This window comes from Paracoccidioides lutzii (assembly GCF_000150705.2).
Source record: "Paracoccidioides lutzii Pb01 unplaced genomic scaffold supercont2.8, whole genome shotgun sequence".
Lineage (NCBI taxonomy): Eukaryota > Fungi > Ascomycota > Eurotiomycetes > Onygenales > Ajellomycetaceae > Paracoccidioides > Paracoccidioides lutzii.
In genome coordinates this window covers 881,778-896,419 of record NW_015440954.1, presented here as the reverse complement: position 1 = coordinate 896,419, position 14,642 = coordinate 881,778, and the positions used below count along the sequence as shown (strand labels likewise).

General features: G+C 45.0%; 5 protein-coding genes across 5 annotated transcripts; 2 read left to right on the top strand and 3 right to left on the bottom strand.

Moving 5' to 3' along the window:
• Positions 1-975: 975 nt before the first annotated feature.
• On the top strand, positions 976-2,410 carry PAAG_03227 (hypothetical protein; the record flags this gene model as incomplete). Its single annotated transcript, XM_002794636.2, has 4 exons — positions 976-1,285; positions 1,398-2,031; positions 2,141-2,205; positions 2,286-2,410. The coding sequence occupies 4 exons, from the start codon at positions 976-978 to the stop codon at positions 2,408-2,410; spliced, it is 1,134 nt and encodes a 377-aa protein (XP_002794682.2).
• An 834-nt stretch (positions 2,411-3,244) lies between these two features.
• PAAG_03226 (3-phytase A) lies at positions 3,245-4,899 on the bottom strand (the record flags this gene model as incomplete). The annotated part of the gene is made up of 2 exons (XM_015844889.1): positions 3,245-4,598; positions 4,667-4,899. The coding sequence occupies 2 exons, from the start codon at positions 4,897-4,899 to the stop codon at positions 3,245-3,247; spliced, it is 1,587 nt and encodes a 528-aa protein (XP_015702095.1).
• A 3,008-nt stretch (positions 4,900-7,907) lies between these two features.
• Positions 7,908-9,453, bottom strand: PAAG_03224 (hypothetical protein; the record flags this gene model as incomplete). Its single annotated transcript, XM_002794633.2, has 2 exons — positions 7,908-8,220; positions 8,267-9,453. The coding sequence occupies 2 exons, from the start codon at positions 9,451-9,453 to the stop codon at positions 7,908-7,910; spliced, it is 1,500 nt and encodes a 499-aa protein (XP_002794679.2).
• Positions 9,454-10,253: 800 nt separating this feature from the next.
• Positions 10,254-10,765, bottom strand: PAAG_11719 (hypothetical protein; the record flags this gene model as incomplete). The annotated part of the gene is made up of 3 exons (XM_015847315.1): positions 10,254-10,400; positions 10,492-10,501; positions 10,710-10,765. 3 exons carry the CDS (start codon positions 10,763-10,765, stop codon positions 10,254-10,256), a joined length of 213 nt encoding a protein of 70 aa, XP_015703104.1.
• A 2,228-nt stretch (positions 10,766-12,993) lies between these two features.
• On the top strand, positions 12,994-13,473 carry PAAG_03223 (hypothetical protein; the record flags this gene model as incomplete). Its single annotated transcript, XM_015844888.1, has 3 exons — positions 12,994-13,206; positions 13,273-13,341; positions 13,414-13,473. The coding sequence occupies 3 exons, from the start codon at positions 12,994-12,996 to the stop codon at positions 13,471-13,473; spliced, it is 342 nt and encodes a 113-aa protein (XP_015702094.1).
• Between the last annotated feature and the right edge of the window lie 1,169 nt (positions 13,474-14,642).

The following is a 14,642-nucleotide window of genomic DNA, read 5'->3' as shown; positions in this document are numbered from 1 at the left end:
ACCTTTGGTAGATGGGGAGATCACGATCAGGTCAGCGTTTGGCGTGCATCCAGTTTTCAACAGTGTTCTTTTCCTTGTAGGATGTGTTGTGCATGTTATTTCTTTTACTTTTGCTGCACCTGAGCCACGTATCATCCTTCATTCATCTTGCCAATAGATGGACAAGAAAAAATACAAGGAAGTCTGCATATAGTAATTCTTCCATTTTGTTTTGCTGTGCTGTTGCTTTTTCCTCCCATTTATGTTCATAAATTCCTTAAAGCCAGTTAATTTAAGCATGTCAAGTCACAATAACTAGCTAGTTCCAGAAGCGAATATTCATAGTAAACACACAGCTTCCATTCTCTTGCTTCAAATATCTCAATATCTTCACCCTAACACAGGTGGATCATCAGTTTTGAGCGCAACACACTGGACTTCATTCCACGGGGGTCTGTCTGACTTCACTTGCAGAAATAATGCAGGGCTCCCCTATTATTTTTAAAGCAAGCCCTTAACTTATTAGCTACCCTGGAGTGCCAAAGTACTGTGCTGTACATGTTCTGGACTGGACTGGACCTGTCTTGCTGCAATGAATTTCTGGAGTCTCGGTGCGATGCGGTAAAATTCTGAACCAGGATGCCGAGTGCAAGACGCGAAAAGCGATTAATTTTAAACCAATTTACGCGTTGTTGGCAGACGCGCAACGACCGCAAGATTCGAGCGGGGAACACGACTAGACAGGGAATAGAAGGGCGACCGCCTATCAACATGAAAGATTTACTTGTAAATGCTGGGAGTAATGAAGGGATTAAAATTAGTTTTTTAACTGACTCAACGGCCGAGTCAAGGGTTGTGGATTTTTCCCGTTTTTCCCACCCTCTCTTTTGAAGTCTTCTTTTAAACTACTTTTGTCAATTTTCTTACTGGAGTGTACGAATGAACCGACTGAGAGGTCGAACCCTTCTTATTCCACAATCAACGAAACAAATCATCATGTCTAGCACTCCAGAGTCTGCGAACAAGAAGCGCGGTCGACCAAAGAAAGTTGTGACCGTCGCGGCACCGAACAAGTCCTCCGCAGGCACAGCCGCAGCCGCATCTACAACTACGAACGCTGTCATAAAAAGATCCAGCCCAACATACACGAACGAGCCAAACCCCGCTACCACAACCACCACCCGAATTCCACGCAAACCGTCGACCAAAGCCAATCCAGCACCAGTATCAGAGATAAACCAGACAACTACTGCACCAATTAGAGAGAAGTCCAGGGTGACGAAGAGCTGCCCGACTCCACTGAAAAGTTCCTCCGCACCCGTCCTCATCTCCGGATACTACTACTACTACTACTAATAATAATAATAATAATAATAATAATAATAATAATAATAATCGGGCTGATATTGGATCAACAGGCACGAAATCCCCATCTACCACCTCCACATCGAATCCACCTTCCCAGCTATCCATCAAGTTCCAAACGCCATCCACACAGTTGAATCCCCATTCGGCCACCGCGGCGATACGTGAAAAGCAGAAGTGGGATAGGAAGCAACAGGTGGGAGTGGGAGCTGGGCCTACCGTTCAGGCTGATGGGGAAATATCATCCCGGGCCAAGTCTGCCATGGTTGAGAACACAGTTATTGGACAGGGCAATCAGGGAGTGCAGAGACCACAGCCGGAGACGATTCCCCTAAAACCCTTCGTTGACGACGCTGCGGCGCAAGGTTCCAACATCCTCAACGCCCTGGCGGCTAGCAACAGTAAATCAGCAGCAGCAGCAGAGGATAAATTTAATAGAATTGCAGGGTCCACAGGGTCTTCCTCCGCAGCTGCGACAAACATGGCCCCTCCCGTACGCAAGTTCTCAGCATCCCCTTCCCAGCAGTCATCTTCTCTACCTCCTATCAAACCACCAGCGAAACGAGCCTCTCCTCTTTCGGCACAGCGGCTAAGCTCACAAAGATTGGAGCCGGCCCAGGCGCAGGCTGAGAGTGCTAAACCGCAAGATATCAGGCAAACGAAGCAGTATAAAATTCTTGCAAGACGGTAGGGTTCTTATATCTCAGGCTTCTTCTTAAACGCGCTTTTTCCTCCAATCTCGATTTCTCATTCGTGTAAGAACTAGCTTATATTCACTGACGATCTGCTTCCCCAGATGGACATCCGCCATGGTTGCATTACCAATTCTAATATATACCAGTTATGAGCTATATCAACGAGGTAAGAGATGATGCAGACTCCCACATATAATTATTATAGTTGAGGAGTTGCCGTTCTAAACTTGATTTGAACACAATCAGTGTTCGCCAATAAAGCCCCGCGCAGCTTACCGGGAACCAACCATTTCCCACCCGTGAATGAAAACTCCCGTTCTCCATCGCCATCGCCAATCACGCCCTCATCAGCATCGACGACGGAAACCTGAAACTTCCACTTCTTAAGTTGTAATGTACACGTTATTGGGAAATGGCGCCGGATTGCTCTCCTCGGATTACAAAAAAAAAAAAAAAAAAGGGTAATAATAATAATAATTTCCTTCTTGAAGTTACATACTCATTACGGCTTTTATATCCTCCGCTCTTCCCTCTCTTTCTCGCAGATCATGAATTCATTAATTCTATCTTGTAAACACATCCCCTTGTGTTTTAACTCACTTTTTTTTATTGTATGTATGTATTGATATAGATTCTCGTTTCTTATCCCTCTTCCTCACACAACTCACAACTTAAATCCATGCATGTCTGCGTGTGTATATGTGGAATTTATATAGGTAATTTTTGATGTATTTATGGTGAAGATCTTTGCACAAATTTTAAAAAATATACTGCAGCTGAGCTTCTTTCCAGGGGCCGGATATATTGATAGAGTTTGTGTTATAGCTATTCCTACATATACAAGAGAAAAGACGGTCGTTATATTATCTATTATATCTAGGCTTCTTAATATAGTACAGATGATACTAAACACGAATGGTCAAAAAAAAGGGGTGGGAAAGTATGGGATTGGAGGTAGTGACCGATGTGACCGAACATCACGAAGAAAAAAAAAAACCAACAGGGTTGAAGAGACAACGGAAATAGCCAGAAAAGCAAAGAACGAAACGCTTCAAAACGTTCGTTTCATCAGTATCATCAAAAATAACCCAGTGTAATCAAAAATCATCAAAATCAATCCGAAATCCGTCAGAGGGCACCCTGCCATTGCATGAAAATCATTATTCAAAATAATAAGAGAACAAAAAAAAAAAAGATAAGTGAAATCAAATAGAACACTTCTCCCAATCTCCTCCTGCCCTTGCATAACTCAACCCCTCCACAAAATCCTTCAATCGACATCTCCCCAGCGAATCAACCTTGCACCCATGCAGCGGCACAACGCGATCATTAATCACCACACGGACCAGCGGCTCCCTCGCCACGGGCGTCGAATCACATTCCATTTTCTCGATATACGCCCTGGCAGCGAACGGGACTATCCAGGAGGCTGAAAACCCCTTCGTCTCACTGGGACCCTGCACAGTAGAGTTGGACAGTGGCTGTGTGTCATTAAAGATGCCCAGAGCTGTGAAGATGGACGTCATCGTGTTGTCGTGGCCGAAGTCGGCGTACAGAGGCAGCCCAAGCGGGAATGTTTTCGGGTCAGAGTCTAGCGTGTGGTTGACGGATGTTGAATCGCTGACGGGCTTGCTAGTTAGGCGGGAGATTAGCTCGTTGACAAAGCCGACGCCTTGGCTGGCGCCGAGTGGGTTGCCGGCTCCGAACCCATAGTATTTTCCTAGGGTGTTGTAATAATCGTACTGTGTCCACTCTTCATTGCTGAAGAGGTTACATAAAGGGGAGATGGTTCTTGCGTCCGGTGTGAAGGCCACAGTATGAAAGGAGCAAAGGTCCATTAGGTGGACAATATCAGCGACGTCGAGATTAGAGCCGATGAGATGGGAGCTGAAGCGGTTGAGGATCGGAGAGGCGAATACTTTTGCAAATTCTTTCTGGACGACGTGGGAAGGCTTTGTCTCTTCGAAGAGGTCACAGTTGCCGTGTTCGAGGGTGTTGTTGGAGCCAGGGTCCTCGCTAAGTATAACGGCCACGGATGGTTTGGCGTCCTTATCCGTTGCAGTTGGGTCACGTAGTTTCTCCTGGTAGAAGCCTTCGATGAATTTCTCCGCAGAGACAATAACCCGTGGTGACCCAGAAGCACGTATGAAAATCTTTGATTTTTTCGTTAGATGTTGGTAACGGCGATAGAATTTTATTCCAGAGTCAGTCAACTGGGACTCTCCGAATGGAGTGAGATCATCCGTTTGAAGTTGATAATTGAAGGTCTCCAAAACTGCGAATTCACTGAGGTATGTCTTTGTGCGATCCTGGATGCGTTTAATGAGTTGTGAGTAGGTTGAAGATTTATTTTTGGTTGGATACCTTGCCCCATGTCTTGAAAGGACTTGAACGAAAGTGACAGTGCAACCAACGGGAATATCTGGAGAGGTCTCCGAGATGGTGCGCAGAGAGAAAAAAGGGGTGTATTGCCCCCAATGTTGAGAGTATTTTTGGTGACATTGGTATCCATTCTGCACTGTGGTGCATACCAAACCTCTACCGGAACTTTTGTAGACACTGATGCATGCAAAATCAGCAAACATTCAACTTTATCCAAGGTGACTGTATTTATTTAATTTTCTTACAAGGCGACTATAAACCCTCCACATATCAGCATTAAGATGAGGACAGCGGAGACTGCAAAGCAGCGATCCTGCAGATATGAACCCCTATCTTTTAGACTAAAACGTGTCCATCGGCGTCGATCAGAATCCCCAACATCAGGTGATGACAGCGACGCTCTTGATTCAACCTCACGTTCTGATTCGTCGTCTGCATCATGAAACGCGAGCAGCGCGGTTCGATCGTTCACTTCCATTGCGCGGTGCTTTAGTGCGAAGGGAGAAAACAGGCCTCTTCTCCAAATATATAGTCGCCAAAAAAAAAGAGTACGACAGCTCCTACCACCCATCAACCATCATAGAAGTAACAGGAATGAATGATATTCTTCTTCTATCCTATGAAACAGCGAACGTTCCATTAAAACAAAGATTAACAATGACCAAATTGAAGAAAGAAACAAAAAACAAAAAAAACAAAACTGACAAAAAAAAAGAGGGAGACAGAGTGAGTGAGAGACACGTCAACAGACGGTAGGATAAATGGCAGCCGGAGGGGGATGTTCAATATATAAATCAATATATCTTGATTGTTTTCGCTTCTCGAGCTTCTGAAGATATACTATCCCCGCCAATTACATGTGTCGCAATAGGGCGGACTTGCGGAGTGGGCCGCTAATAGTTAACGTAAACCTTCCTGGAATGGTGGGGGGGGGGGGTCACGCGGACATCATGTGATCACCGCATCTTCAATAGAATTCCAATGAAATCCAAATAAGTCGTGGATATTCCTATTGGATGCGCTGATACGAACAAACCAAGGCTTTGTTGTATTGAAGGATGACCCAAGCAGAGGAATGGAGGCCGATGTCACTCTGGAGAGGGGTTCTGGAATTTACAGGCGAGGGAAAGAAAACGCTGCCCGAGGACGAGAGGGGGATAGATGATATATGAGGCGTCCACTGGACGCGGCAAGCAACACACTATGTTAGCGGCGTCAAAGAGAAGAGCGTTCAGACCGGGCAAAAACCGGGCGCACGTGCGTTGATCAGGAGAATGAGGGGATATTGCATCGTCCCTCCTCAGGGAACCATCCTACCAAGTGGATAGATACAAGGGCGATGGGCACTGCTGGCAAGGATAGTTTCACTGCCCGCTCGCAGCAACAGAGCTTTTTGCAAGAACCCACAAGTCCAGGAGCTAAAAAAAAAAACACCCCGTGAGAAATCTGCAAAATCTGCAAAAGGGGGGGAAATCCCTCTGAGGAAGAAGGAAGAGGAGGAGGAGGAGGCCGATCCATAAGTAAAATTCAAGAGGAGGAGGAGGAGGAGGAGGCAACACACTGCGTCGGCATGCCAACGCAGCATGTGTCACTCAAACATGTCACCTGACTGCTTCTAGCCCGTAGCAGTTAGTTTATCAATTGATTTTTTTTGTTTCTCCCAGAGAGAGTGGAAAAGCCCAACTGCCCGAGGAGAGAGGTCCCACGTCTGCAAAGCGCAAGGACGGGCGTGTGGGACTTGTTTGGGCAATCGAGGGGCGCATCTCACGCATAATATCTCAGTCAGTCAGGTAGATATCAGGTCTGCTTGCTGGCAGCTGCGGAGGAAAATTAGGGGGAAATGCCTGCATATCAATGGGGAGACATATATGTGTACCTTACACAGCTGCTTGCATAGTTAGCCTATCGAATGCATAAACTCAACTAATAATATATGGATTGGATTGCTCCTCTTTGCATGCTCTTCTCCCAGTCTTTTCTCTGCTACATTGCTCATCCCGAATCCCCATTTCGGAACGCGCGATCGATAATAAATATACAGACCATTACATTGACTAGATATCCAGCCAAGCGGCTCAGAGGGAAAGGAAAAAAAAATGAGGTGAAATATCAACATTTTAGATACAAATATGCTTCATTCTGGGCGCAAAACACGGGACTGAATTAAAGTGAAGAAAAGAAGAAGAAGAAGAAGAAGAAGAAGAAAGAAATATCTGCAAGGAATGGGAGCGATTCCGGGTGTAAGAGATTGGGACAGGGAAATCGAACGACAACTTCGTATTATGTGCACAGGCATAGTAGAGAGAAAGAAACAGGGGGAAAAAGTAAAACAAAATAAAACACGAGGAGAGGGCAGGGATAACATTAAGGGAAGACAGGAATATAATTCTGAGAGGAAACAAAATAAAACAAATTTAAGTAAGGGAAGGAAAATAGCAATAACGGAAATCAAGGGAATGATGCTTGCAATAACAAACCACCTGTGCCTCCCAGGGTATCAATATAATAAGTAAATAGAAAGAATACGAAAAATTAAATCAGGCGATCGGAGTGCAGGTCCTTTTACCCGGTCGATATAAACCCCACGACGATGTGAGGCCCAAATGTAAAACCACCGCCCATCTGAACGATACGCACAAACATCAAGGCCGGAAACACAATAAAAGAACTATTCAACATCGGAGTGCTCAAAGTCAGCTTTGTCAAGATGGATGGCAGAGAAGACTGCTGAAGTGGAAGTGTCGTCCAGGAAACGCGGAGAGCGAGCGATATAGTTTACAGTTAACATTGATGGAGGAGGCAATTCGGCCAACAAACGAGTGATGTGTTTGTTGATGAAGTAAAGCTTGAATTAGAATGGAAGTAAGGAGGGAAGTAAAATTGAAGTACAATCCAGACTTCTGCGCCTCCCGCTAGCCCCAAGGTTGCCCTCATCTTACCATAAAATATGTTATGTTTATGTCTGGCTTCGAAATGGAAATGAAGAGGGGGTGTGGGGATATCTCAATAGCTAAGGTTGCATCGAGTTGGGCTGTATATTCTCTGCATCCTCTCCTCTAACTCGTCAGCGGGTTGTGAGCAGGCTGCCCGCTAATCACGTGATCTCTGAGCATATCAAAACGCAGTTTGACACGTAGCTAGATCAATGCAACAACAACGTTCTCATCCAACACAACTGACTGCTAGGAAAATAAGTGGTAGACAGAGGTTGGGCCAAGCCTTTTAGCGAGGTGGGGACCCCAGAAAGAGAACGAGCGCGGCTGACTAAGCGACTACATGACTCATTCAACTGCTTGACTCTGACAGGGGGGAAATATTACAAAAGAAACGAAGAAGTCGAAACAAAAGATTGCCTTTTCATATCTCTCAAAATTTGACAACGAGCAAAGAAAAAGAAAAAAGAAAAAAGAGAAAAAAAAAAAAAACCCCGGAAAAGGAGAAAAGGAGAAAAAGAAAAGAAAAAAAATTAGAAAAAGAGAAAACCCCTCAAAACGCTGCTACATAGTAATGAACGATTGGGAACCGGTCGCCGCTGATTTTCACGAAACGGATGCACTCTGCTGTAAATTGTATACCTACGGGCCATGACTCCAGCTCCTGCCGTGCGGTTTTCTTAGAGAATATAGAGGTGGTAGGGAGGTCTCTGGAGGAACACATGTCGACGGAAACAGATTTGGCATACGTGGACGAGTCACTTGGGAGATCCACGCAGCTGAGACTGTTGTCCTCGTTGGGAATGGGTTTGACTTTGGAGGGAAATTGACGGTAACGGCAATCTAGTTGGCGCCGAACTTGTCCTCTGGCGAACGTGCCTATCGGGGCCTCTTCGTTTTATCGGATCTTACACTTCTTGCTCTCCTTCAGATTCCGGGACGGGAGACTGCGGTCGCCGGGGTATACGATCCAATCCCATATCTCTGCCATACAAGGCTTTGAAAAAGTCTCGTTCCGCGCGGTAGAAATCCCTCGCCTCGGTTATATGTCTAATCTTGTCCTCCTGTCTTTCCAACTTATGTTTCATCTCGTTCTCATTTAGTTTCCTCCTTTTCCGAAAACTCCTGGAAGCAGCACAATTTTTTAATCGTTTCTCCGCCGCTTCTCGAGATCCAGAATCAAAATCAATTGGAATGATCGATTGTGATGATGGATCCCTTATCGAAGAAAATCTGCTATGTGCGCTTACAAATGTGTAGGAAGAATCACTATTCTGCGGTGTTCTACCCCAGCTTTCTTCACCAGTGAACGGGTCGCCTATATGCTGGGGAAGAGATGAAATCGGCTGCTGGAGCAAATTGGTTGGTGAAGGAGGATGCGAAGCCTGGAGAAGCGGTCTGTATGCTGTCTGTGCCATATCTAACGTTGTGTTCTGTGGTGCGACAACTGGACGCGAATTGCCAGGGAAAGTAGTTGGACGGTTGGATAGTTTGGACATGAAATGCCGCGTTGATTGGGATGCATCCATGGACGATCGTACTAGCGAGTCCCCATACGGCTGAGGAACGAAGGGCGTTTGCTCCACAAGCATGGTACCACGAACAGGAGGGTATCCGAAACCAATGTTTTGAGAACGTACTGCAGGTGATTTAGCCGTGAGTATATGGCGTTGCGGTACTGGTGAATACATCCTGCGACCATGTTGTGACATGAATGGATCCGATGATGGAGTTAAACCCATAGGGGATGGAGTGGCTGGTGGATTGGTGGAAGGAGAAGAAGACGAATAAAGAGCGGGCTCCAGAAGATCGCGAATCCCCAGTGGAGGAGATGGGTCCATAGCCAAAGAATGAGAAGGGTTAAGGATGGCATTTATCCCCATGGAGCGAGTTATTGGAGTCCGCCATAACTGGTCTGGGGTTATCGTCCTCTTTGCCACTACTGCTGCAGAAGTTTCCCTAGCTTGCTGTGGCTCTAGGGCTCGGAGACTCTGATTATTCCGGTTCCAGAGATGTGGTTCAGTTGTCACTATAGTTTTGCGGATAGGGGGGGAAGGACTACCGGACGGAAAATCTGATGCATATGGCCGCTTCGACATAAACTCCTGGTCTCCTCCGAAGGATCGCCCTCGGGGATCGGAATGTGGACGGTCGCTCCCTCCCTCTTGAACACTCAAACAGTCGAAAATGAGAGAGGGAGGGCAATCTGATATTGTTCTGATAAACTTTGTTAAAGCTGTGCTCACGAACTGGCGCCACTAGCCCCCGTGAAGTCGAGGAGGATTTGGGGGGGATTTCCGAAATCCCTAGAGCAGCCTCGATGGATACTTCGAAGGAAGACGCTGCAAAAAATTATCTTCAAACCAAATTAGGCCTCTTGAGGAGGACGAATTTGCAAGTCACTGAAGGCATATGCCCTCAAGTAACAAGCGGACAGAGGAGGAACTCAGAAAGAGCTGCAGCTCAGATGCATGAAAGGTCTTTCAACTATGCATGGAGAAACGTATGAGAAAGCCCAACAAAGGAGCCAAATAACTTTAATTCAAATGAAGAAGAGAAAGCTTGATCTTTGGAAAAGGGAGTCTTCAAGAGATCAATCGTTAAACAACAAAAGATGGGGAGAGGGAAAGGTGACAGTCAATGAGAGGGCGGACAACCACCACATTTAAGTCATTCAGCACTTTGGATCAACGCTGGTCATAGGCCCGTAACCAAACCCAATACAGCCTTGGAGACCAACGGGCCCAGGGACCGCGGGAAGGCTTTGATGAACAACAGTAAATGCCTTTGGCAAAAGAAAATGCAAAAACAGAGCCTAAGCCTCAGATAATAGGGCTACCGATGCATGGAAGGGTGCCCACGAGAATGGTTGGACCATGTCGGCGCGCTAGGTGCCTTCTCAATGCCGGCAATTGGGCAAATAGTTTAAGGCCTTCGAGAAATCGGCGTGAATGGCTTTCGCTGAAAGATCGTTGCAAAGTCCGTCGTTTTTATCCTTCGACGGTCCATCCCAGCTGTTTTGCAAGTGACCCACCCCGATTTTGGACTTGGAAGTCGATGGTCAGTGACGCAAGATTCGGTAATAATAAGAATAATATGTTCCTGGTAACATGTATGTATGTATGTACAGTACATACGCTGGTCTTGCTGTTATTGACGTTAGCCAAAAGCGGCCTGTTGAGTATCCAATGTTATTCGCGAAGATCTGCCGTGTTAAACTCCTTAGCTTAGAAAAAATAGTCAGTAACTTCTTGCGTAGTAATTTATTATTAATTTCAGTGGGTTCATTTCAGCTTGTTTCCTCTTCTTTTTTCTGGTCATTTCATTTATTATATATATATTGGTTTTTGCTTACCCGCTAGTTGTTGCGGAGTCCGCCGCGCTACTTACCTGGGGAATACTCTGGACCATGATCCCCTCAGTACCGAGCAGGGTCTTGTTATTTTGACAACGCCACTTGTCGAAAAAGTGACAAAATTAACGCCCAGAGAAACGACCATGACGTTAAAATGTCTTGCAACAAATTGCTTCATGCTGCATGCGTAGTAATATCTAAATGCGTTTGGGTCAATTCTGACACATCTATCAAGGGTAGCGATTAAGTTCTGAGGTACTGAGGTGATGGTTCACAGATGACACAGGGGCAAAGCCAAGCATCAAATGCAATTCTTGCATGATGGGGGGCAGTCAAGATTAGCTCACAAGAGCAGCTAACGATGCTAAAACTTACATTGACCATGGCGGATGTTTGTTTCTGTGTGTCCTGGAAATCCACGACCCGTTTCTTCTCCGATTTCATCCAGGTCGGTATCTGACACTCAAAATTATTTTTATTATCGTTCTGTTTCGATGATCATATTAATTCGCTCCCCTGGGACCAAAGAGTTTCTGACGGCATTGGAAGCACGCAATGAATCCCTTAATAAGTATCATTACCAAGTTACCCTCCGGCGGCTTGGGCGGTTTTCTCTGTTCTGGTTCAAACTAGCACAAGGAGGGTTTTGAAAAGCATTCCCACATGGAGTGCTGTAATCGGGAGACGATAATCACTTCGTTAGGTTGCAAAAAGCATTTGCTGATGCTCACCAAACATTCAACCACCACCTTCAAAAATTCCCTGGTGGAAAATTCTCTTCACGATAACGCTTTATTATCACTTTGACCAGGCCTTGCGGAAACTGTAGCGGACCCCAACGAACTGGTATCAGGAGCTAGTTGGGAGGGACGGAAGGTGGAAGAGGCTTTATCCTCACTAGATAGCTTGGTCGAGGGATGACCTCTGTCGAGACCTTCAGGGTTGAAAAGGGAAGCACCATTCAAAAGCAACCAAAGAAAATATTCAACCTAACGCTGACTCTTGGTCCTTACCCTCCAATCAAAGCGGGTCGTAAAAGCAAATGAGTTGGTGACTTGGGTTTCCAAACGAGCGCTAGCTCATGAAGGTTTTACTAAAAAGAACAAAGTTAGAGGGAAATAAGCTCAAAGCTAACGGACAAAACAACGGTCTCTGGGCAACGTGCGTAACGCGGTAAGATTTTAAGGTTGAAATACGGAGCACAAGCATTCTGTAACGATCGTTTATCAGGCTTTTAGCGCACGCTAGAGTTGACGGAAATCGCCGGCCTTTGGGAAAATATGTGGAACATCGTACATTTTTGAACACGGCTGATCCACAATTTTAGAAATGCATCAAGGTGTTAAAAATTTGGCAAGACGTTATCCCCTCTTCTTTGAGATTCTTTCCCATGCGTTTGTGAATCTCCCCCTTTCAAAGAAAGCCGCAGCCAGCTCTGTATAGAGCCTTTCATAACAATCCTGTATTTTCCGCGTATAATCAATCAGGTCCAACGACAAACTGAGGTAATGGATCATGTGGTGACTTGCCAAGTCATCACATCCAATGTTGACGGCCCCATTTGCTTCGAAACAGTCCCAGCCAGCCTTTGGCGGGACCTAACTGCTAGGAGTTCTATCAGCTCTAATAATATTTTGCAATAATACTCCGGGCTCCGCAAATATGCGACCGAAGTTTGATACGATCATCATTGTGACTCCGCTCTTGAAGAAAAGACAAGAATCATCGTCAACCGGAAAGAGGTTTCTAGGCACATATGGTATCAAGATCGCTTCTCCCAACGCCACTCTGACGGTCTCTCTTTTCAAGAGCGGAGGACATTAGTCGAGATGGCGAGTATTATTGATAGATCCGAAACGAGAAAACTAGCATTCTTTTCTTAGAGGTGTAAATATTCTCCGCATCTTTTGGAATAAAACTTTGACGTCGCTATTTTCAGACATGGGCAGCTCCAGACCGTTGACTTTGCGTGTTGGGGATGTCTCGTGAATTGTTTTATTAGTAGTGTTGATTCACGTTCCCCCTCTTGTTAACACGCGAATTCTCAAGAATCATGTTTTGAGATATCAAATAGCAAGCATATATATACTCCATCTCTCAAAGATTCAGCTTCCCGGGGTTATGTATAGATTGATCACTTTGAAGAAAAATGGAAGATGCGTTGCTTTTGATCTTTGATTCCAGGTATGTAACAGAAATACATTGAGTACATGTATGGAATTATGTAGTCTGTCCATACATACAGGACATCACCCTGGCTACCCTAGGTACGGAGTTATTTGGTATGCATATCCCGATCACACGCGCTCTCTATCGTACCGCGTCAGCGGCAGTTAAACGGATGAGCAGGAGGCTATGTATCTCGCAGAACGAGGCACAGGACCACGCGCTACGCAATAACCGCTCCAGTCGCAATGCCATCAAAATCAGGGCTTTCATTGGATGTGGATGCTTTAGGTTGATCGTTTTCAGAAGTGACATGTCATCCATTGCAATTGTAAGAGCTAGTTGTTACAGTAGCTAACTCTCCTCTCCAGAGAGCACATCGCCACATTATCAATAGAATGCTGGGGTAAACTTCGTAATCGGTAAAGATGGAGGACAATCGAATGCTATGAGAATGGGGAATACTGTTCGAGATGAAGGTTATATTAATACAGGCTTCACAAAGCTGAGATTTTTCTAACTTTGACATTACCTCAAGCGTGTGATTTTTCTCATGTCGCGAGGGTCTCGAAATCAACAAGCATTCTCGAGACGGTGAGAATGACGGAGAGAGTAACCAATAATAGATTTAATTAAATTAGACCGAACCCATTTTCGCTTTCTGTTGGAGTTTAAACCTGTCGTTTGTAAGTGTACTCCGTACTGCTCCATGTTTAGTGATAAAATAATATGGCGTTTCATTCATGCATGCTGTAAATCGAGGGGGTAAAACGGTGATTTGCCCTTCAGGTCTCATTAAGCAATGTTATTGGTGCCCACAAGCAATCATACATACATACATACATAACCTTGGAAATTTCTTTGTCAGTTTCCTGACATATTACTGGCGGGGAAAAGACGCAATCAATAAAATATTTCATCGTCCATCGATCAACAATATTAATTTAGATCATCCGTCAGTCCAAAATATGGAAATTCTTTGGTCGCCTCGTGCTCTCAGGATTTAAAGCCCCGTCTTTTTGGCGCGTCGTACTGGATGTACTGCAGGCAATTTCTATGCTATGTATTCCAATTCTCCACAACACGCGGAATTATCAACTTGTGTTTCCACCCAGTTTCAAGTTGCAGATCTCCTCGCTCAGTGTGGAATTCCTGAAGCTAAACTTTTTTTATTATTGAAGTTAAGAACCGCACATTCCTGTGACTTGCATGATAAATGTCTCTCGTTAACTTGGGCTTCCCCTCAGCTAGGCGGTATCAAGCCCCCTGGAGGGCCGACATGAATCGTGGCTGCGAAGTTTCCATATACGGATCTAATATTGGGTGCGCCCATCACCTTTTTTGAATATTTAGGAAAAAAAAAAAAAAAAAAAATTGCGGGGATTGCCACTACTACAGATCATCCATCCAACCGTGGTTATTGAGTTTCGGGAACGGCTATGTGAGCCGTGGCAGTAGTGTCGGCTAGGCTGTGGGTTCAACATCGCAAATGATTTGTTGGACATCAAGGCTTGAAAAGCATTGTACATAATTAATTTACGCATAATTTATTCATTATTACTTCATTGTGTTTTTATTGAAGTACATCATATGGAGATATAAGCCGGATCTCTCTGAAGACCTTCCCATGATTGCCAATTTGCTGTTTTGAAATCCTGTGTAAGTGTAGACTAACAAAATGTAATCACCAAGTGCTGAAGTACGTGTTTGGTTTCTCTCACATGAGAGCTTTTAGTAAATTCCCGGAAATAAGAAGAAACAAGAAGC